The sequence below is a fragment of the Oryzias latipes genome, chromosome 17, assembly GCF_053564925.1.
Source record: "Oryzias latipes strain Hd-rR chromosome 17, Olatipes_Hd-rR_3.1".
NCBI classification, from domain to species: domain Eukaryota; kingdom Metazoa; phylum Chordata; class Actinopteri; order Beloniformes; family Adrianichthyidae; genus Oryzias; species Oryzias latipes.
Window position 1 is genome coordinate 30553431 of NC_136253.1, and position 25165 is coordinate 30578595.

The window sequence follows — 25165 nt, forward strand, 5'->3', positions numbered from 1 at the left end:
TTGAGAATCAGAGTGTGAGCCTAATAAGCGTGCATGATGGATTGTCTATCCTTAAGAGATTTGTGGTAATCCATCCATCTCTAATATCCCCCTTCAAAATTGTCTTTGCTCAGTTGCACATGTACCTTCACACTTAGACAGTCCTGGGGGGGGGGGGGGGGGGGGGGGGGGAAGACAGAGCTATAGAATATGGAATATGAGAAAGAACACATAAAAATGCATATAAATCCTTGGATGAAGCTTAAACTGCCAAAGTGTCATAAATCACGTTGGCACATTTTCAAAACACTAAACATTTACTGTAACCTTACTTTGAATTGTAATATATTTTCAGATGAAAGTGTCTTAAATTTACCTGTGTAGGGTAAATACCTATAAAAATTGGTTCTTCATTCATTTCTTTCTGCTTCTCAGTACCAGAAAGTCTGGTAGAAACATACCCCTCTTTTCCCAGCCCCTTTAACCAGCTCATCTAAGGTCAGTCAAGCCAAAGAGATATCTCTCCAGCTAGCCACTGGGTGTGATGAAGACTCTTCCCAGCAGACCCTATCCTAAGGAACCTCACTAGCAGAAGTCTGTGGGACTTCCTGACCCAAACTTCCTCAGTTCTTGACCACTTCAAAAGTCTTTTTAAAACACAAACTCCTACACCGTCAACAAGGCATTCCTTCTGGGAATACAAATTTCAGCAGCTTGAAGTCATGACCTTTCCTTTGTAGCCACCTCATAGTTCAAGACGATAGGTGAGAGCTGGGATGTTGATCGATTGGCTAATTGACAGCTTTGTCTTTCTGCTCAGCTTTCCTCTCACCACAACAGACTGATCCAGCGCACATCTCTGCGGATGCTGCTCAAATTCATCTGTCAATTGCATCTTCGTTTCCACCTCAGCTGTGAGCGATACTTAATGCTGCTTCATTGCTTCATACTCAGAGAGGAGCAAGACGCATGGCTGCGAGACAAAGAACAGGGGTGGGGGTTCCGTGGCACAAATGGCTGCTTGGAGTTGATGGAAGAGGAGAGAAAAGTCTAAAACGGAGGAAGAAGATTTGCTATTTCTAAAGAAAAGAGAGAGTCATTGGATGTGTCCATCAGATCCAGATTGGATCATGTCGTTTAGCCTCGCTTTGATCAGCTTGCACTCGAGCTTCTGCGTTCACCACTTCACAATGATCGACGGAGTCAGAAGTTTGCTTGAAGTCGACTAACTCCCATGCTGCTGCAGTATGTATAAAGGCTGGTTTAGTCCAGAAGTCCTACTAAACACTCGGGTCATATTTCCTGGTGAAATACTGAGGGATTCATTGGGATTTTCTTTGTTGTACACATGGAGACTTTTATCTCAATCAAGTTGTTCACTTAACAAAAACCTATTTTAGTTTTGTTTGATTAGACTTGTTGTATTCTTAAATCCCAGTCAGTCACTTTATCATTTTTATGAACTAGGTTTTTGTGTGTTGCGCATTTATATCATGAAATAGAAAACTACCATCTGCACTGGTGTCCCAAGTCACCTGAAAAAAGGTGATGTGCCCTTAACCTGGGATTATCTTGATCACAATCAAAACTTTGGGTCAGAACGGTCAAACAAATAACTCCAATTAACAACCTGCTATCGTCTGTCAATTTAGAGCCTCTCTTGGTTTTAAACGAGGGCTTTTGTCTCCACTGAATGTCACCCTTTAGCTGCGTATGTGGCAAATTGCCTTCTTAATTTAATTGGGCGTGTTAGCAGTGGAGCACAATAAGACAAACTGTTGTGGCAATGAAACCGCTGCAAATTCAACCGTTGAGAACAGGGAGAAAGATAAATAAATACATACAGGTTTTATAAAGTCTGTGTGCAGTTTTAAAGTCACCATAAAAAAATGCTTTATTATAATAAACTAAAATCATTTTTCTAAGCTGCTATGATGAGATGTCCTCCTTTCGCTTGTCGTGACAAAAACATTTGCTGAAACATGTTTGATTTGTTTCACTTGTCTACTTGAAAGTACAAACAACCCAGAGCCTGTTTTCAAAGTGTGCCTCCAAGGCCGTCCTCTCAAAGGTAAATATGAATCAAATTATTCTGCAGTCATTTTTAAAAGGAATATGACTCATTTCTGTCCAACATCATCCCCTCCTCACTAGAAGATTTGTTGACAACAGCATATGCTGTGTCCGGAGAGAGCAGGCTGATCAGCTGTCTGCTTTTGATTAAACAAGGGCTTCACAAACCAATACAAGCCAGGGCAATGACAGCAGCAGCTAAAATCATATACTCTGAGAGCACCCATTGGTCTGACACTTCAATTTCCTCCCCAGCGGGAGATAGGGAGAACAGAGGTAGGCATTATAAAGACCACATCACTGAGAAAATCAGGTCTATTTTTTACCTAACACTGACTCCCCAGACAAGAGCATTTTCTCCAGGCGCCCTGCCCTTTCCAGGACCAGTCACAACGGAAGCTTGTTTTCCCTCAATAAATTGTTGCACCCATTCATTTGCCTTTGAGAGGTGTTATAACATGCGACCGTTTCCCTCTAAACATGTTCTGGTTCACAGGTTTGTGCATTTTACGTGTGTGTTCACACAAATGGGTGCTTTCCCGCCTGCCTAATCAGTGGCAGATGTGTAATGGCTTTGCAGTCATATTGTTACCTTAGACAGGGCTTCATTATTTCACCACAGCAGATGTCTGTCTCTATACGACATCGGCTCACCAATTACAAGTCTCCGAGGCTAATTTGGCTCTGTGCTGGGTCAGGCTGGGGTCTCCCGCACACTTCTGCTGTATCTAAGCCAACCAAGCACTTCATTCAGCTGCAAAAAATGGACCATTTTGTACATTACTGCTGTTTTTCATGAAATGATTCCAGTCTGCAGACAAGGGTTATTAGGACAATTGAATTCTGTGTGCCTGATCAGCTCAGGAGGATGCAGAGATTGAACATCGCTGGTGTTTGCCGTTTTTCCTTGTGTTTCTTCAAATTAAGAAAAGCAGCTAACAGTTCCTTTTAAATAAACATTTCCAATATTTCCTGAAGCGGTTGGATCCAAATATTGTTGCCTTATTGATCCCAGCTTTTGATTTTCATCTGCTTTTCATAAGATAAGCTCCTTAATGCATCACATCTGCAGTAAAAGCTGCCCCTCTGTTTATTGCGAATGACTTTATATTTCTGAGCAGCTTTGTCAACTGAATCAACTCAGAAAGTTTGCAAACGTATACTTGCAAAACCAATTTAAGCCCTTCTTGTTTTTCTTATGAAGCTTCAGCCAAACGGCTGCTGCTTTTGCGCTGCATGAATGTGAAGTGAATGTTCCTGCACTACACAAAGAGCCCAGACTTTATTACTTTCACCTTTTCAAAGAGATCTTATAGCTTTGCGTTTGGCAGACTTCTCCTCCATCAAATAACACAAAGAAAATGTGACTGTAAATTTCTTCCAATCCACATTTCTTTCACTTTTATTGTCAAACACATCAAGTTATGCGAATAATCTTTAACTAACAAAAGGAAACGTTTGATTTAACATCAAGAACTTTTTCTCTCATCCTGACACATTTGGCCTAAAAAATGAGAGTTGGATTAAAAAAGAATGAATTTTCAAGGTTTTGGTCCATCCACAAAAATGCAACACATTTGTTTTTAAATCACAAATATATCTGTTTCATATTTCACTAAATACTAATATGTCAGCCAAATAAACAAATATGTCTGTAGAAGCTGCCGTTTTCTAAGCGGAAATGTTTCTTCCTTCTTCCTAACATCGGTGCTGGTCAAGGACACCTTAATGTGTTGAAACCGGTTTTCAGATCAATCAAAATGATATCACAGCAGTGTGTTGACCGCATGATTCCTACCTGATCCTCCTCTCCTCCACCTTCTTCATCATACTTGAGGATGTTGTCTCTCACATCATCCTCAGGATCGATAAGAAGCTGCTTGGCCTGTCGCTCCTTGTCCCGGCGCTTCATCCACACCACAAACATCAGCACCAGAACTGAATAGGGGAGAAAAGGGTTCATGTAAAAAAAAAGGAAACTAACGTTGTGGATTTAAAGACCCGCTCACGAGGAAGCGTTCCCAGTGGTCTTTTAATTATGATTATGCCATTTTCAGGCAAAATCAAAAAACCTGGGTCTTTTTGTAGGACATAGCTTCTGCAGAGCGGCAGGAGTTCATTAGAAATTTGATTGAGTTGTGGGAGAGACCGTTTGCACGGACTAAGCCCGCCTTCATTTCCCATCATCCGTTGTTTACACCCTCAGTGCACTTTTAATCCTGATTTTCTTTACATATGTCCTCCATAATGAGAAAAATGAGAAAACATGATTTTTGTTGGAAATGGTCTATAAATGTAAATCTGGCCAAATGTACTGCAGTCTGATCAATGACATCTTCCTGTTGATCCCATATTAATCTATCAATTCGACTGACAGTCGTCAGTATAATCCCTGTGTGTGATCGCGTGCTGTTTGAGCACTCACTGAGGAGAAGGATGATGCAGAGCAGGATGGATATGATGGCGCCTGTGCCCAGACCGGCCGCCCTAATGTGCTGCTGGTCTGTGCAGTCTCCGTTGATGTCACACTGGCACACCTTAATCCTCAGGTAAGACGTGTTGGACATCGGCAGGTTGCCTGAGTCTGTGATTATGATGGGGATCTCATAGATGCCGCTTTCGAGGAAGCCAATCCTCAGGCTCAGCTGAGCATAGTCACCTGCGAGAACGACATGTTGATCCATCACAACTCTACTCAAGAAATGAATTCAACCAAAGTATTAGGCACCTTTGCATCTTTTTAAAACAAATAACCCTATTTTGATGGTTTTACATCTAAAGTGAGAACATCTGCTAGCAGTATGGTAACTCTCCTGTTATAAACATGCAGGCATCATAAGCCACTACCTGGAAGTTGCCTCATCACATCTAACCGAAACCTAATTAGGATTTGAAGCTTATAAATCTCCTGCGTACCTTCTGAAAATGTTGCTTGGGCTAAATTCCCAGCTGCCATAATCCATCATATGATGTATTTACTGAGTTTCACACCCTCCAAAGGCTAACAAATTAAACATTGGTTCTTACTTTATTATTATCTGTTGCTCTACATTTGACCCCTTTTCACACACCTGCTTCAACATTAAATTATCAATCGACTAAAATCTAATATCAGTTTTCAAAATATCCTTAATTGTGATCATTATTTTCTGATAAAAGTCAATAGATGATAGTTGTTTTTTTTCCCTCACACTTGGCAAAATGAAAGAGAAAGGTCATACAGCTGAATCATCATCTCTCATCATCGCTGCTACTGCAATACAAGATTAGCTTAATCCCATTATCAGAGGTTTTTGATGCAGGACAAATGTCCCAAATCAAACTAGGCTTTATTAATGGGATATTTGGTTTTGCATCTCACCGCTGATTCTGGTTATGGTCCAGTTTCTCCTCACATCTAAGGGCTTATGAGCCAACTCAAAGGCAAAGGGCCCGGCATTCGGGATTAGATCCCCATCGAGAGCTGTGATGTTGATGGCGTTCGGCTCAGGCTTTTCACATATCTCTATTTCGTGAGGGAACACTTTAGGTGCGTTGTCGTTGATGTCCAGCAGGTAGATCTGGAGAGTACCTGTTCCACTTGCAGCTGGTTTACCTGTTTGGATCATAAAGTGACATCATTCAGACTTAACATGTACACTTATTGAAAAACCGCAAAACGTATATAGTTATATATTTTTTTGCTATCAATATACAGAAAATATAGATTAATCTGATTTGTATGGGTCTTTAAATTGTTTAGTAAAAGCCCAGTGTAAACTACAAACTGTTTTAAGAGTTTGAATTTAAGGAAGAAAGGAGGCGGAAAGAATATCTGAACATTTGGTGTGTGTGCTCCTGGAGAACGTCTTCCTGACGAAAGACGCGAGATAGGAATACTAAAGCAGATGAACAGAGCCCACTGTCGCTCCTCTCAGGCTCCTCTATGTATTCACTCAGCTAAGCTTTTTTTTTAGTCTTTCAGTCCATCCTCAAAGGAGCTAGTCATCCAATCCTGACCCACTAATGCAGAGAAAACTCTTCATTGGGGGAGTTTTTAAGCCTTTTTGGCCTGAGTATTACCCCACAGAACAGGGTAAACCTGCACACAGGTTAATCCCACCACTGCAGAAAGAAGGTGAAAGCATCCGTGTGCTGGATGATTCAAAGAGTGCCAGAGCGTTAACCTTTAACTTAAGGTGGTCAGTGTTCCAGACAAGTGCCAGCTACATGGTTTTGCTTCCATCTTAAAGGACCTCAATGTGGCTGTAAATGAGGCAGATATTTCAGGAGTTCTTGCACACTCACGCACTGGTTTCAAAGAAAAAACATCACTGATGTAGTCAAAGGGATGCCGGGCGCAAGGCTGACCTCTAAGAGCGAGGCTACACTAGGCCTCCTCTGGGCTTATTTCTAAAAAGACGAGCTGTTCCTGAGTCTTTTACAAGTGTGTTGCAAGAGTCGGAAAAAGAGTGCCGGTGTAGTAGTCTGAGTGAAACACCTAGACCATAAAACCAGTGGATTACACAAAAAAAAAAGATTTTTGGAAACTTCTGTAGCACTCCATTGTTTACATACCATTGTCTAGAGCAACAAATGTAGCGTTGTAATAACTATTCTTCACATGGGGAGACTCCCGGTCCAGAACAGCAATGGTACTGATCCGCCCAGTGCGGGGGTCGATCCTGAGCCAGTTGGCTGGATCTGACAGTTTGGAATAACTGTGGAAAAAAAAAAATATTAATAGTTACTTGTTTAAATACGATGCTTCAACAGACACTTTCCTTCCTGCTTTAAAGAGAAATTCTGAAGGGCTTAGAAAAGGAATAATCCAGATCTAGTTTGCAATTCTGTGATGTCTTTGCTTAGACAGAACAAATATTTCAGACATTACATGTTTTGCATAATCTTTGAAGTTTTGGAGAGCACTGTCACCAGGGACACCAGCATTTGATAACAATCTGTACACAAAACAATTAAAAAGCATACTAAAAAAAACAGTGTTTTTTTGAACGGTACTAAAAAAAAATATAAACATTTGCTTTAATTCACTAATTTTTACTAAATCCAGTCATAATATTTTAATTTTAATAAGATATTTTAAGATTTTAATAAGATGCAAACATTTTCATACATTTTCTGAGTTTATCCAAGTTTCCACATGGCTGTTCTTCACATAAAAAAGATGCATCAATAATCAGTCAAAGATTTCCTTTTCGGGCTCATCATTTCTTATTTACCTGATTGATTGGTGCATGAACTGATCCGGATCCTTTGCAGGGAAAGGTACCAAATCTGTCTCTGGCATCACCCCCTCCTCCAGTCGGATGACTTTGGGGTTGGGCTCAAAGTAAGGACTCTCATTGACATCTAACACTTGGATGGAGATAGTGGCCGTTGACTGTCTGGGGGAACTGATGCCTCTAGCCAGGGGAACCTCATTCCTTGCTTCAATCTTGAGTAAATGTGTTTTATTGAGCTCAAAGTCAAGAGGCTGCAATGTAGTAAAAGAGTACATGTAAAGACAGCAGCTTACAAAAAAAAAAGTTCCATTATTTATTATTATCTTTTAGATGGGATGCTTATTTGTGAATAAAAAAAAGTGTGAGGTATTCGACCCAACTATTCCAAAAGTAACCTAAGTTTCAGAAAAAACTTGACCCTCTCCAAAAGTTAATTAGCTTTACATGTCATGCATTTTAAATACATGTAATGAGTTTTGCCAACAACTCTATGGACACAAACAAAAACAAGTCTCCATTCAGAGATGTCAGACACTCAGTTACTGATGTGTTCTTCTTGTTGAGGATTTAAGAGAAGAAACTATAAAGAGGTTCGTACCTTGACAACCGTTACCAAGCCCTCATTAGTGGTCGGATCAGTGGGCACTGAAAACTTGCCGAAGGGGTCACCCGAGATGATTTTGTAGACAGCATTCCAGGCCGGTGTGTTTGGCTGGTCCTTGTCAGTCACTGATAGGTTGGCCACAATAACATTCACTTGGTTCTCATGCACTCTGCCGAAAAACTGCATGAATAAATCATGAATGCACAGAACAGTGAGCTGTTAGTGATACGGCAGTGGCAGCAAAAACACAAAAAAAGGAGCAAGCTCTGCCTCAAACAGCACAGTAAGACCAATCTTGGGCAAACAGACATCTGAGGTAACTTATCATGTCGTCACGGTCATCTCATTCCCCATGTCCTCCGATAGTACAACAGTAGCATTACAAATATCAGTGATTCACGAGCACACTAAATGGCTCTTTCCCTCACACATACATCCCTATAGTTGCACATGTCAACATTTAGAGAGGGATATAACACTTCATGCATGGCTGGCGGCTTCTCCAAAAATTGCAGGGTGAGCAGAACAGGGCCGACGGTTGAGTGCATACATTCACACCAGAGGGAAATGAGTGTCCTGGTGGTGCTGTTGTTATTTTAGTCCACTGTGATCTCAGATATAATCTTGTTTCTTACCGCCTCAGCAGTAAATTCCGGCGCATTGTCATTAACATCCGTGACTCTGATGACGGCTGTGGCTGTGTTGGAGAGGCCGTACATGGGGTTGCCCTCCGTGTCAGTGGCCTGAATGATCAGTGTGTACTGAGACACTTTCTAAAGGAGGAGAAGTGGGACAACAGTCAGTTGAATTGCAAGCTTTACAGAGAAGACTTCCCGAGGCTTTTAGACAAAACCGATTTCATCTTAACAAGTGATCCAAACACAAAGCGCTGATGGGACAATGGAGGCAACGACTACCAGAGCTGCATTGAATGTGCTCAACTTAAATGAAACTAATCTGACCTGTCAACTTTTGGATTAAAGTTATAAATGATGAGATTTTCATAAAAGAAATTGCATTGTTTCTTAGGGCTGGTTTTTCAGTGTGCAAGCTTGAGACATAACACGCTCACAATGAACACCATTAAAAAGATGAAAAATGAATCTTTTCACATTAAAAACCGCTCAGGTGATGGACCAGTGGCTGCGTAATGAGAGTCAGGCCAATTACTTTCAGGGTGGCAACTGGCGGGCATGAAACAGTGGCCCCAGGGTGGGAGTGATTGAGCAGCCATCTCCGCCAGATTGCCTCACAAGAATCGAACCATCTACCTCTAGCTGTATACATCATTTTATCTATTTATTTTCTCAAACAACCGTGCAATCCCAATTAAACGAGGGACTGGCAACATTTACAGCTAGGGGAAAATGAAGGGGAGGAAGATGCAGAAAGAGCTGCCTCTTTACAGAGGCGCAAGCAAAAGTGCAAAGAAGGGAGGACGAGCATTTAGCTGCTTGCTGGTGCACACTGTCTTATTGTAGGAGTAAATAACTGTAAAATAGCCAAATTCACTTCTCCTGCAGTTCAGAAACCACATTTATTTTGCCTCATTTGTTCTCAGACAGTTGGAATATTAGCAACAATGCTTACAGGGTTGTAATAAAAATAAAGGCAGACAAAGGCAAACATGTTAGCTTAAAACAAAAGGCATATCAAAATCCCAGAGTTCAATACCTCTCTGTCCAGGCCTGCTGCGACTGTAATGATTCCTCCAGTTTTATTGTTGATGGTAAACATGTTGGGATTTGGGCTTTCCGGACTCTGAGACAAGATCTTGTAACGAAGCATACCGTTTGCTGTTTTTGGGTCATCTTTGTCAACAGCAGTTACCGTCATAACAAAGGTTCCTTTTGGAAACAAAAGGAGAAAATAGGATGAAATTCTTTGATATTGTCAAAAGTTTTGACATAGTTTTCCTCTAAACTTTTGATTGCAAGTCAAAGTTTTCCAGCCGGTATATGATATTTTTACATGACTAAAACTAAACACGATAAAAGTTACGCCTCATTCACATGCACCCTTACAGGTCAATCCCCGTCCGGGTGATGATGTTGTCTGGTGCCCTCATGTCGTACTTTGGTCATCAGTGAGGTGAATGTACTGGCTCCTAACTGACGGCATGCCAAATTCTGCACCCATGGGGCGTGCAGGTGATACATAAAAGCATGTAGGACAAAAATTTCACTCTGTCTAATTTCCTTATTTCTAACAACCAGGCTGCTCGCAAAAGAGGAGGGTTATCACTTGAACTGCACTAATGGGCCTCGTGTGCACACAGGTTTAAGGGGGGTTAAAAAATAAGGAAAAAATCAGTGCAAAGTGTATCACACCTACTTTAACCTTACATGTTATTTAAATATTCCCTGCATTTGGTCACATGCAGTTGTCACTAATGCATTGATTTAACTGAAACTCTGAAACTGGTCAGACTTGAAATGAAACACACAACTTAAGGTTTTAGAAATAGGGGTTTAACATTCTGTCTATGTACCGCACCCGTCTATATGGTACTATTATAAGGATGGCAATTATGTTGATAAATTGTTTGCTATTTTCTTAAAAATCTATCAAATCCTCTCAAGAAAGGAAATTGCATGAAGACGGACCGTGAGAACAAACCGCATAGCTGAACTAGAACTGTCACTTGCCTAAACTGCATGAAAACGATTGGATTGATTCTTCTAAAGAAGCAATGACAATGACACCATTCTCATTCTGACATCTGTGCCGTTTGACCCGCCAGCATCCTCTGGCTTCACAGAGTTCCTTACCTGGCTTGGAACCCTCCGGAACGGTGCCGTTCCAGATTTGATGGCCAAATTCCGGTCTGTTGTCATTCATGTCAATCACGTTGATGTTAATATCAATGGGGTTCTCAACCTGGTTGCCGTTCAGGTCGACTGCATGAGCTCGCAACTGGAGAAAAAAGACAGAAATATTGTCTGTAGATTTCAGAAAGCAAGAGAAATTTCAGCTGTAAAAACTACAAACTTCTCTTTTTATAAATGTTGTGTAAAAAGTGATGAAAGAACATAAAAATCCAATAATCATCTGTGCTTTCTTGATGTTTCTATTTCTTTTGATACATTTCAAATGGTTTCATTTGAAAGGTTCAAGGTCATTTTTAGTCTGTATCTTAACGTTTCTCTTTAAAAAAAAACAGTTTGGTTTCTTTTATGAGCAAGATTCTGAAGCACTTCTTCTATTTGCCTCAGTGGTCTATTTGTAGGGGCGGAAACCGGGAGGTCGTGGGTTCAAATCCCCAGTCGGGTCATCCGAGAGACTATAAAAATGGGACCCAGTGCCTCCCTGCGTGACACTCAGATTTAAGCGGTTGGACTGTGGGGGTTAAACCACCAAATAGTTCCCAAGCACAGCTGTGGCTGCAACTCACTGCTCCCCCAGGGGATGGCCAAAGTATGGGAAAAAAAAAATTAACACAGCCAGGTGTGTCGCAACTAGTGGGACTTAAAGTCCTTAAGCGTTCTATACATTTAAATCATCTGAGGGTGTCCTGGTGTGTCTAGAAGCACGATGTTGGTTTAGAGGGGACATATTAAATGGTCTTTGCTTTCCACAGATGCCCTAAAATAAATCTCTGGGTAGATTTGAAGCCCTGAGCCTCCAAATTTTCCAGTTTTGCTGTAGGAGACCAATGTTTTCAAATTTATGGAGCTGCAAGTGTCAAGGTTTTCAAAGAATGAAATGTTACAGAACGATATTAACCAAAATTAATCAGTAATGTTATGACTGACTGATTTATTCTGAAATCCACCAACCCTATTACATTGTCCATTCTTATCTGATTACCTTGAAATTAAGTTTAAACAAAGGTGTATCAGTTACATGATACTGTGTGCGGCATCCAGAATCAGCCAAGTATCAAAATGAGCAGCTCTGTAGTTTATATTCTTTACAAAATGTAGGCAAAACAAGCAAAAGAAACTCGAGATTTGATGTTGTTTATGTTTGCGAGATAGCCTGAACATGTGCAAATGTTCCATTTGATTTTAGCTACAATCTAGCTTCACTTCACTTTGTGGGAAAAGGCATCATTATAAAACCATTCTGACTAAATAGAAAAACCACTGATGCATGAAGCAACTGTGAAGCCTGAATGTTTTAATAATGTATCAAACGTAAGATTCACTCAAAATCCTTTAAATTCTCAGACGGATAAGTCAGATTTCCTGGGAGACTCTGGTCTTTATTAAGTCTGAGAAGACTGTTTAGGCTACACATGACCCTTGAACACGTGCCAAGTGGCAGGAATGAGCTGGGCTGCCAGGAAGTCTGCTTTATCTGCCCGATAAAGCATGAAGAAAAAACTCTTTGTTAAATTATTAAGAAAGAATGAAGGCTTGTATCTTCTTAGCAGGAGATTCCAACTTACATGGAAGCTGGGGATGTGCTCTCTATCCAGAGGCTTGTTGACCGATAGCTCTCCAGAAATTGGGTCAATGGTAAAGATTCCATTGGGGGGCTGGTCAGCGCCGGGGCCGGTCACACTGTATCTGAGAGAGCGGTTTTTGTCGTGATCTGACCGGATCTATGGAAAAAAGGATATACAAAGAACCTCTTTTAACTCAAACCTTTACAAAAGAATATTTTTAAAAAGTCAATTTTTTTAGTATGTAAAATTATATCACTGCCTAAAATAGAGTGGACAAATCAAAAAACAAACTGTACTGAAGCTAAAACTGCATCATCTGGTAAGCGACGTACGCTCAATAATTATGAACTTCCCTGACATATCTCTCAAATTTGTACCCAACATTTGTACATGAGAGAAAAAGACGGTAGGGAGGGCTATAGTGGTGGCTGAAGAGGAATGTAGAGTTGTGTGAAACTTAACCTGTCCCACAGTTGTGCTTTAACAATTCCAAATGTAAAAAATACAGTAAAAATAACAAACAAAAAGAAGTACTCTTGGTCAAAGTCTAAACCTGGTTGGAAGAAGCATCAAATGACACGAAATCATGTACTTGTTTTCTCAACCAAAGCTTGGACAGAATACCAAAACACTAAAATGTGGAGAACTTGACTGCTTCAACATGTTTTAAGTGGTCAACTATTTGCTGATGAATTCATGTGACTAACTTATCGTCAGTAAGTGTCAGCATCTCTACAAAGGCAATATTTGGCTGTGAGTTTGTCTGGAAATTCAAATGTAAACACCAAGCCAAAACAGGACAAGTGTGAGAACATCATTCCACATGTTAATACCTTTTCTCATAGTAAAAAATTGTATAAAGGCAGCCAGTTTTCTTAAGAGTGGAGATGACACTAAAGTCAGACTTTTCAATGTTTGAAATATCTGTACAGCAGAGATTAATAATAAATCTTGGAATATACAGGGTACAGTACGTGTTATGACACCTCAACCTGAAAATTCTTTCCTGAAAATAGATGGTTAACAAGTTTTTCAGACACAAAAAACTCTCTAAAGAAAACTGAATTGAATTGAACATGTTTAAAGATCCACTCTGATGATCTTTTGATCCATTTCAAAAGGGTTCTGGGTGGTTATTTAATTATGATTATTCAGTGCTTTTATTTTTTCTTTATATATGTCCTCCATCGTCAGAAAAATGTTAAACATGTTAAAAACACCAAAAACAACATTTTCAATTTTGTGGGTCTTTAAATAAATGTGGTTTTGCAGGGCGTGGTCGACCACTGAATCATGGGTTTTATTAACTGTCATAAACCTCCTGGCAAAGCTGGATATGTTTTTGCTTAAGGACAAGGGATAATTATTAAATGTGGTTAACTATTGATAAGACCAGGTACGTGCAGATATATATATTTTTTTTTTTGGAAAAAGAAAAAAGGGTTAAGAGTTGAAAGAAAAGTGCCTTCTTTATAGTTGACAGCACTTCTTAGTCCAACACTTCCAGTCACCCATGCTGAGAGCTGATGATCAAATTGGGACATAAAAATTGGGTCCATGAACCATTAAGGGAGTTTATTATTGCAATAGCCACTCAGGTATTGCCATTATGCTTCAGAACAAAAATAATTTTTCCTTTGCAAATGTTTGCCGGCACGAATGAAAACATAAGTAATATAGAGACTTAAAAAAAATCACTTATATTTAACACTTTGAACATAACATTTTTTTGTGTAAATCTTTGAGTTGGAGTTCAACAAGGAAAGCACAGGGTTGTCATATAAAGCAGTGTGTCCTTCCTTTGAAGCTGGTATCTGTGTGGATGTATGCGACTGAGTCAAATACATTACCCGAACAAGCTCTTGGGGGAATGGGCCTCGTGAATTCTCCGGGACATTGATTGGGGGTATGACCCAGTCTCTCTTCATGCGTTTCAGTTCGCTATCTGTGTTTCGTGATGGAAACACTATTTCCTTTAAATCCTGGGATATGACTGGAGGGACAGCAACTTCCCGGACCTGACAAAAGGAAATTATTTAGTGATCACATCTATGCAGTGGAGAATGAGAACAGACATTTTTACAGACCCAGGAGGCACATCTGTGAGGACAGAGAAACTGATCTTTGTGGTGTGTCTGCTTGCCAAAGCTGGAAATATCTCAGCCTTTTTGGATTGTAGAGGAACGTGCTTTTGGCAATCTACTTATTGAGTCTTCAGAAGCACCAAAAATGTATGGGCTTTACTCTGAACAAGTACCGGTACCATAACATTTGGATACAAATTTATCTAGATGAACAGTAATAATTTTAGAACCCACCAGTGTGGATTGAAGTTGCAATTTTACTTCAAATAATGTCACTATACAAGCTGAACCGGTGACCCCTGAAGAAAGGCTTATAGTCCAGAGAAACTATTGTGATAAAAGAGCAGGCGGAATTTTTTTCAAATGCTATTCAATACCCATTTCCACATGTCGGCGCCAACAAAGCCTTTCTTTGCTGGCTCCTTTTTAATTCAAAATACACACGGTACACATGTGATGGTATGCTCCAAAACCCCTTTGAATTGGCTGCTGCAGCAGCCGCACACCTCCAGTGCTCGTTTGCTTTAACTGGCAGACCTCTTCTTATGTCCTGATAAAAAACACCCACACAGACCCGCTTCCATAATGGATCTGCCATCCTCCCTCAGCTGTAATGAATGAGATCTGAAACAAAGGAGGATAGTACCTGAAAGCCAGACACTAAACACGCAGATGGCTCAAATTGCCTATGCTGCTCCAGAGACTGAAGTACTGCCAGAGAAAGTTAAAATAACCTTGAACAAAACAAGGCAGGCAGGAAAAAAAGTGTATAAAATCCATCAATGTTTGTACTTTTTTGTTCATAGATGTTCCACATCCTTTGTAGGGCCAGGTTTCTTAAAGAGTTGATTAAGGATTTCTTCAGTTGTCAAGTCTTACAAACCATTGTCTGAATACCTTTATGCACAATGTTCATTATTAAAGTCTTCGCCTTATAAGATGAACCTCGTCCAATGCTCGCCGTTCTTCAAACATCTGGGGAGCTGAAGCAGAGCTTCCGCTAATCACATTTGAAAAGCCATTATCCTTTTTTCTCACACTGAAAATGTGGAGATGAAAGCAGACAGATAGTGGAGGACCATGCCTCAGAAATATTTGTTGCCCTCTCAAAACATCTGCGAGTCAATTATTTGGGATTGGAGCAATGATTGGCATTTTGGGTTTGCTCAACCGACACGATTCTCTGGAGGCTTGGATCTGCCCCGGCCCTTTGAGCTCTCCAACATCTTCAGACGTCTTCTGGCTTTCCGCTTTGACTTTTGCTTCGAGGAGTTTCTCAAATTTTAATGAAGACGGTGATCCTGGGAAACTAGCTATGAACCATGTGTGTTGATTCATGACAATAATTGCACTTGCAGGGAGGAGAGACTGCTCATAAACATGCAGGACACAGAAGACGAGCCCTGATTTTATCATGAACAAATCAGAGAAAATTGGGCAGCTCTTCACAGATAAAGATGGGTTGGTTAGGCCTTAGTCACAAATGCACTTACGGGTGGATGTGGTCTGTCTGCAGGCGGGAAATCTGGAAACTGATTTAACTTTCAATTTGCATTCAATGGCTCAACGTTTTGCATGTAGAGCCTGAAAACGGACTTAAAAACTTGTGAGATGCGAATGCAAGAGTTTTTTAACGGGGGAAGCCCAAAATGCACAAATATGAACGTTTACACAGGCGTTTAATTGGAAGAGATCGCTTGAAACTCCTTTGCCGAGGGCAGTGGGAACGTAGCATAATGATAAGTGAAGGGAAGAATCATACAGGCGTCCTAAGGGGATTTACGTGTCCTGTGCACACTATGTGTATTCGGGAATCTGTGCAACTTAAATTTTCCTACCAAATACTTCACGATGAAAATACCACAAGCATAACATTCCTATATTCCATTTTCATCCTGTCCCTTAAGGTGACCGTAAGAGGCTTAACCCTCGTGCTATCTTAGATGACCCCACCCTTACATTGACGTGTTCTCCCTACCATGACAAAGGTGGATAAAGGTGGAAAGATTTCATGTAATCCATGGACACCAGTGAGGTTCACAAATCATTGTAGAAAAAAAGGTTTAGCGCACTGTCTAGTGGGTCTAGATGACCCATCTCCCAACGTTAAAGTGCCTAGGATAGCACAAGGGTTACAGGGAACTAAAAGACACACCTGAACTCTTTAGATACAAATGCTGCTTTCCACAACCCTCCATTGGCCTGGACAACCCTAAAACCTGCAGGACCTGTAAAGGTCAACCCCCATACATGTGCATGGGACTAAGGCATTAGTTTTAAAAAGCTATACAACTTTGGCACAATTCTTAGATGTGACTTGACCCAAATCCGAATATTTCACCTACAGCTTCTCCCTACCCTACATTTAGCCCTTCAAATGGAGAGTTATAAAAACAATATCAGTTTTATAACTTTAAAAAGTCATGCTAAAACAAAAAATCATTACATACATTTACATGTAACCTTCTGTGCTTCAGAGCACACGTTTCTTCTCAGAGGCAAAGCGCAACATAGATTACCCTCGCGGCAGAGGGCTCTGTATCCCTCCGCCACTAGGGTTTCCCCTTCAAAAAACTTTTATGGACACCCCTATCCCTCAGCATGCCCCTTGAAATTTGAAGGAGGTAAAGTTTACCTTTGCAACAGTGAGCTATGGGCTTAATAAAATCAAAAACCTGCAGATTTTCATGTTGCTAAATAATTGTATGATACTAATCTTGTTGTAAAGTCTTTCAAAAATCATCGAAAAAAATTTTTCCTAGTTAAGGAAAAAAAAAACACCTTAATTTGTATCTAGATAAAACATGGTGCTCATTTGTCTTGAGATTATCTCTTGTAAGACATACTAAGAAACATCCTCTTTTTTCATTTGTATAAGAACATTAAAGAGATTAAAGGAGAAAAGCGCAAGAACCTCTATGGCATTTGGGGGAGTTCACAGACACTAAGGGGCTAATGATTTAGGCTATTCCAGCAATAATTACTCTCAAAAAGATTTAGTCTAACCCCCACATGAAAGGGCTAGAAAACCAAGTAACCCACAGTTGAAAATTGCATGACTGGATCTTTCGGTTGTGTGAGTTTAATCTGCAGGTATCAGAGCGTGTTTGAATAATCCACATTCTTCAGCAGCCTTTATTCTGTTAATTTTTACAGATGCAAAGCACAAAGACATGGCATGTTGATCTGATATTCAGCAAACCACAATAGTGAAGCATGAGACTCTTTCAGATGACTGAACAAAACATTCAGTTAGAAATGTTCAGGCTGCATTCTGCGTCCGACGCAGATGGCTTCCATCTAAAGAGTTCTGACCTCATTTAAATGATGAGGCTGCAACCTCGGAAAGTTCAACTTTATCAGGGGCTTTTTTTTTTTTAATCTGCTCTTGCTATCCATTGACCAGGCTTCAATGTTTATGCTCCAAAACTGACACATTAAATTTTAATTAGCAAGCAACTACCCAGTTTCATGGAACGCCTGCTACAATTCAGCAAAGTCATTTGTGAACGTGGGGAGTGACAGCCGGCAAACAATTCAAAATGTTATTGCAGATGAAATCGATTCTTTTTACCTGTATGGGGGGAGCCAGTCTGACTTGGGTGACCCATTGCTGCTGAGTGTTGGGGTCAGTTGCTTTGATCAGCAAAGGTGATGCAGGGAGCGTGGAGGGCTGAAGAGCCTTGGCAGCGTAAACGACTCCGTCAGCCTCTATCCGAAAGTCAGATGGATTACTGCACTCGAACTGCACCAGACCACCACGACCGCAGCTGACAAACCTCACTGCAAGAGAAAAATGACACACAGACTTAAGATCAAAATTAGCCCAACAATGGGGAGTGAGCAAAAAAAAAAAAAAAAGCGGGAGCTGGGTATCAATATAGACAAAGAAGAAGGCAGACAGGCAGCTAGACAGAGAGTCCACGATGGTTTTCATTTTCTTCTTCTCACTCATAAATTATTCACTTCCAGCTGCACCCCAAAGGTATTCCTCAAAACAGGTGCAGCAAAGGAGAAAGATGGGCAGGAGAGCTAACTGTGAAAGGAAGTGGGCTCCTTAAGGGCTATTAAAGAGGGGGAGGGAAAAAAAAGCCCTTATAGGCTGATGGATGTATTAGACCAAATTTTTGTGCTTTGAAGTTTTAGGCTTTGATAAAATACGAAGGGTGTTTATTAAATGTTATTCTGCCGAAGAAGTTATGTTTTCTTCCGGGCTAAACTTTGTTCCCGATGGCATACAGGGATTCCTTCTGTGGATAACCACAGTCTCCAGCCTCTTGAAAGATGGGTTTGAGTGTGATGTTTATTTCATAAGCAACTAAGCCAAGGAAGCCTCAATAGCACGCATTCAGGCGCTGCAGACAGGTAGCTCATGGGGGGCTCAAGTCCCACAGGTGCATCAGTGGCAGTGGTACAACATCGGTTCATGTTACAACTGAGTGACAGTATAGTACAGTCCGTGTACAACCTCTATGTGCACATGGAACACACTCACACACACACACACATACACCCATAGCTTCCCTGCGCCTTTTTGTGTGCAAATGATTCCCTTGAAGGCACTTTTGTGTTTATAGCATATGAGTATCAAAATGTTCGTATACATCACTTGCATGGAAGGTCTGCTGAATTATTAAAGTCGATGCAGAATAACTAAATAAAAAGCCCTGAAGGTGGGCGCCTAATCTTCTTTTGTGCTGCTACCTTTAGGGATTGGCTGATGTCTCCAGAACATCATGTGCAAAGTGAGAGCACCATGCTCCTCTGGGCTTCTTTGATAAAAGGATTCCAAACACAAGTCTGATTTCTAAACAAAATCCAAAGGTCCATCTAGTATAAGCCCTCACAAGAATGAAAAGAGTAGAATGTCCTTGATGTAGAATCAAGAACAAATAATATTTATTTTACATATGTCATACTTGTTTAAAGGGTGAGTCTAATCAAAAAAAATACTCAGAAATACAGAAATTCTGATAGATTAGATAAAATACTCAAAAATGAAGTTTCAATCTTAATTTTCTTTATACATGTCCTCCATCATGAGAAAAATGCTGCAAGTAAATCTTAATAACACCAGAGAGTTTCATTGGAGTGGGTCTTGAATTATAAAAAGTGCTTAAAATACACACTGCAAACACGGAATCTTAGAAAAGCCAAAAGACCTGTGTTTCAAGAAAAGATGTATTTTCCGTCTTGTAAGGAAAAATATTTCAAGAAAGTTTGTCAATAATCCTAGTTTAAGAAGACATCTTTTTTGATAAATATTTTTCTTATTCCATTTTTTTGCTTTATTAGCCTCGTAAGATCCAAGCTCTTGTTCGATATGAAGTTTTGTTTTTTCGTTGTTTGATGGCAGAATTAAGTACTATGTTAATGAAATCCAAAATGTGACGTTGATCCATGTGGATGCTGAGTCTTGAGAGTTTACAGAAACTTTCATATTTTAAAAACTTTTGACTAATTTCTAGGGGAGCTGTTTTTGCAGTGTACTTTCGTATCAGCAAAAAATTTAAACTAAACAATTTATTTTTTAATTACACTCAACCTGCAGGTTAGGGGTTTTCTTTTACTTTTACATGATCCATATTTTTAATCCGTCAAAGCTGACATCAGCTGGACAGCAGCCTCTTTCTCTCTTTCTATCTGAAGGTCTTGCTTAAAAGCCAGGTGCCTGTAAACTCAAAGCCTTCAGGCAATCACCAGCCATCTCGAGTCAGCAGCAGAAACTGGAACGAAGTCGGAATACAGAGTAAGGGACTGTCAAAATAACTCACAATGCAGCAGAAGACAGTCCTGAGATCTAAAAGCTTGACAGTGTTGAGTGCGAGTACAGTCTCTGCCACACAGCTCTGAGTTTTAATTAACAAAATGGTTGGAGGCATTTCTGCAAGCCCAACGTGAGCTGACACGGTTATACGGTTTAATAAGTTCACGTAATGTTCAATTAGTATGTTTTAAGGCTTTTTAAATGATTTCAAACATTGTGTCTACCTAATTTAGTTATGGGCTCTGAAAACAGCTTTAATCTGACATGAGCTTGGTCTGTGCTGGGTAATGATTAAACTAAATTGTCTGGTGGTTTTGCAAGTGCTGTTTCCTTTCAGCTAAACTGGTCATTTAGTCAATAAGTGGCTAAAAGTAATGGAACATTAACACGTCAGAAGCTCATTAATAAACAACTCATGTCCATACATGAGTCCAGCAATAGATCAACCTCCAAAAAACTGCATAAAGCGGTTGGAATTCATTCATTATTATTTTCGTAAAAGTTTTATGCCATTTATATCCATTGTCTATTCTGCTGACAGTTCTGACCATCATATTTGTGAATGCGCTGCAGTGCACTTGACAGCTGGAATGCCTTGCGAGTTATTTCAGCCCGAGCCTCCTCTGGTAGTGCACAGTCCTCTTTAACATTGTCTGGGGTTTGGCACTCAGGGCTCCACCGAGGGGCTCCAACAGTCAGGCCTCACAGCAATCACTGAACAAACTCCCAGCAGGCACAACCATTTCCAATGATAATGAATAGGAATGTCCTGCATTTGCCCAATCTTTTGTTTTTTTGTTTTTTGCACGCAGGCTCTGGGGGGTAATAAAACCCACAGAAATCCCGAGTCAAATTCAGCTGGAGCTCATCTGGCTCCCCAAAGTACAGGCCAAAAAGATCTCGTTTGCCACACCCCGTGTTGTCATGGGCACTACGATAAAGGCTTGAATAGGACAGAAATGCCGATGCAGCACAGGAGGTCTGAGGGGGCTGAGGTTAAAAAGGGGGAGCAAAGAGGAAAAAAAGGGACGTCAGCAGAAAGCCCCCGTCCAACTAATGCCCTGCATCGGGGCCCAAAATTACCTCCGACTCAATGATCCTATTCACAGTTTTGATGCACCTCCTCCCCCTATCGTGGACAACACAAAAACCCCTCTGACCTCTCCCCAGTGCAAGAGTGCCTCACTATTGTCTGCTCATCACGTGGTAACTAACTCCGACAGACGCAACATGAGGGAGAAGGGGAGAAGCTGCGACACTCGTTTAATCTGGAACACAAAACACTCACTTGACAAAAATCCTCCACAATTTTATCATTGCCATATGAAACTCAAAACATCCCTCTAATGACCTGTTAATGTGACAAGCCCTAAAGTTCTGATGTGAGATCATTTCAGCACACCATCGCTGAGAAGTGAGCTTTCCAACAGCTGGGAAATACTAGAGATAGGTGTTTAATCAGTGGCAGCACATAAATGCATACGCTCACAATTTCCCACCTCGACCCTGGCAAATTGTTGAACCACCTGACGAAATGCATTATTCACAGTTGACTGTTGAGTACAGTGACCTTGCATTTGGCAATGAGACAATGCAATACGGAGCAAAGGCTGCAACTCAGCGTGACATCCATTCTAGCGACGTTGTTTACTAGATCCTGCGAAGCCCCGGTGGAACTAGCACGGCGCTACTTCGTTTGAACTGGTGGATATGAAATCCTGCTCCCTTCGAAAAAATGGACAAAACACATAGAATAAAGGTCAGCATTATTCAACAGTGCACAGAGCTCGCATTCAACCGCAAGAGTATCTCTTTCAGCATGTTCTGTAATTGCTCAATTATTGCGTAAACTGCTAAAAGCATTCTGCTCTAATGGTACACACAGCAGAACGCTGCTTGCACGTATAATTGCTTTAGTGTGGTCTTCTGTAGCTTAATTACATAAACCATTATGAAAACATTTTTTGCAACTTTAAGGCCGATAAATAAACAGATCATTAGGCAAACTAGTTCATCCAAATCTTAGAAATAACCATCACTTTTATTTGAATGCCTAACATGTACAACAATTTATTTTTGATTATTTGAAACAAAAAACATTCCAGTTGGACTTCCACCAAGTTTTGTAAACACATATGAGGCTCACTAATGAAACGGCAGACAAAATAAATATTTTTTTATGTCATTAATGAGGTAAACGGATATCGATGCTTTCTAAAAATAGAATTTTTCTTGGAGAACATTAACATTTTATAGCTCAAATCCAACTCTGAGAAAGATGATACTTCTGTCAGACTAAGCCCTTGAAGGTATTTTACTAATGCACAACACTTCAAACGCTTACTATGCATGCACTTATGGCTGTGCCTAAAATGTGGGGTGGATTTGCATAAAAAACATCATGCGTTTGTACTTCATTTAGTGTTTATATGATTTTTTTTTTTTGAAAAGGAATGCATCAGCTATGACCAAAGTTCCCATCTTAAGACTGCTGCCTCAACTAAAACTGATGAAAAACCTTTAAGAAAATGTATTCATCGTTTCTCCCTTAAACACAAAACCTTACTTTACTTAACAGTAGACTAAGACAAGCGCCATCAAATCTCACCATCTCAATCCATTCACAGCTGCTTTCATGCCAACTTAAAGTCGCAAATTATTGCTTAGGAAAGGAAATCCTTTCAAAATCTTTTTTTGTTTAAAGCTTTTTATGCTTATGATAAATTATTATTTTTTCAAGTGTCAATGGGTCTTAATTAAAAGTCATTCTCTGTGGTTAACAAAAAAATAAAAAGCAGTGATTTTGTGTTTGCAGGCACCCAAACTGTTGAGTTTTGTGTGGATTAACGCGCCTGGGGAGCTGATAACCGATAAGGCTAAGCTACAGCCTACTGCAGCTTTCAGCACATGGATGAAGCGTTTGAACTGACAATCATTTGAGGAAACATCAGATCCACAGGCCATGGAAGGGCATCAAACTGGCCACAATGCTGAGATGTCAAACACTTGTGATGATGCCTTGCAGGGCGGCTGTAGGATGTTTACGGATGAGATTTACAATCAAATATGGAAAGACTAAAAATGCTAAGAGGGTGCTAGATTTATGACCAGAAAACCTGCAAAAAATGACGGAATGAAGAAAAACATGCTTGACACTAAGAGAAACTGACAGAAATGGGTGGAATATTAGCAGTTTTTCCAATTCCAGCTCCCTTGGAGCTGAAACAGCTAAACTGAGAAGTTTGTTTGAACAGAAGTGTCCCCCCCCACTATAATAGGAATCATGTTTTTAGAGCTTTGAACCTTTTTATTTTTTTGGAAGAATTATTTTCCCAATAAGCACACATTAGCTTGTATTTTTAAAGCCCAGGAAACCTCCATCTAGTTTTTCCTTTTCTTTTTGTTTTTTTTCTGCATTTCAAGACCCTCTTCGTGGTGCTACAGCCAAACTTCATTTGTATCCATTTACTGTTTGCGTTTTTTATGTTTTATTGGCTTTTATCCTGAAAGATGGATTTTCTTTTTAGATTGCATTTTATTGTTATTATTATTTATTACAAAATATATAAACTTAAGTTTTATCATTTTTCTTATCAAGTCAATAGCTGGTGGGAAAAAAACAAGCAAACGAAAGGAATTGTTAGACATAGTTTAAGATACAGATATTGGTCTGGAACTTTATACAATTACATTTAATTGCACATAGATTTGCTATGTAATTGTCCACTACTTTAAGGTTTGCTGGAATGTGGACATACATGTAAATGATTTTCAAGCATCTACAGCTGTGCCTTATGCACAAACTCCCACGGTAACCAATCACTATTAAAAGTGACAAATATCACCTACTTTCATTTGTATATTACCATGCAAACAAGACTAGCACTCAGAAGAGCCAAACTATTATTGTAACTATCATAAACCTGACATCCACTCTAAAGTGGGGGTAAAAGGAAAATTGTGACCTTCCCTGAATAAAGAAGAAACTTTACAAGTGTTTATTTCTATTTTTAAAGTCTGTGCTTTAAATTTAAAATAAAATGACATGTTGACTAAATGAAGCTGCTAACCGCTGCAGCCTCTAATCAGAACTCCTGTGTGTGTTTTTGAACTAAGCTGATGTTTTTTAAAAAGGTAGATCATGAGAACCAGGCCCCAGAACTGCCTCAGTACAATCTGTAATGTGCCATTATTAGGGGTCTTTTGATCTCCAAAGCTCTGACTCAAAGCTATTTAGTGCTTTCCCTTGATCACTCATGTCGACATAATATTCTATAAACCAAACCAACAGAGGAAAATGTAGTGACCAAAAATCAGATAAGTGCTGAGGCTCAGTCTTGTGAAGCATTATTTATTTCTTTTATTTTTAATTCTATAAGCAGTATTTTTGCGAAAACCTGACCCGGAATTTAGCAGGAGCAAAGACTCAAGATGTGAATTTGACTTTCTGATGTAAAGCCCATGACACGCTAAAAAATAAGCATTTAAGCATTTTTTGTTTGTTTTTTGCTTTTATTTACAGCAGTTCAACCACATCTCTTCTAAAAATACATCAATAAATCTGTTTTTTGAGGTTTTTTTTTTTTTTTTTTTAGCTAGTATGTTGAATTCAAATGTTGGGAAGAGTAGAAATGCTGCTATTTGCATTTTCCTCCAAATCAGAATTTCAATGTGAATATTAAAATAACTTGATGGAATAAGAACCATTTATAAAATCCACAATATATTTTAAATAAACAGGAAACTTTGACATTATTAGAGGCTGGAGTGTGGATTTTAGTTATTTCAGCAAATCTGTAAGACTTTTGGTCAAATGATCACATTGTTGTGCAGCACATGTGATTTTAAACAGGGAGGATGAGGTGAGAAACTTTGCAGATGTTTCAAAATGTCTTAGTGTTACTAAAACGAATGGAAAAAATAGATTAATTTCAAATGTAGAGCAAAAAAATTTGAAAAAATGAAGGAAAAAAAAAGCTGGTATATAAACAGGCGAGGACTTAGATAACCGATTGCTTGCTGAGCTGTACACAGAATAAAAAT

General features: G+C 39.7%; 1 protein-coding gene across 1 annotated transcript in view; it reads right to left on the reverse strand.

Annotated features, from left to right (window-relative positions):
* The window catches only part of cdh2 (cadherin 2, type 1, N-cadherin (neuronal)), a 59437-nt gene that overhangs the window by 5738 nt on the left and 28534 nt on the right, over positions 1-25165 (reverse strand). The window contains 12 exon segments of the mRNA NM_001305400.1: positions 3851-3990; positions 4478-4711; positions 5414-5647; positions 6610-6752; positions 7272-7525; positions 7873-8058; positions 8514-8651; positions 9553-9725; positions 10650-10794; positions 12272-12427; positions 14122-14289; positions 17930-18138. Coding sequence (NP_001292329.1) covers positions 3851-3990; positions 4478-4711; positions 5414-5647; positions 6610-6752; positions 7272-7525; positions 7873-8058; positions 8514-8651; positions 9553-9725; positions 10650-10794; positions 12272-12427; positions 14122-14289; positions 17930-18138 — 2180 coding nt within the window.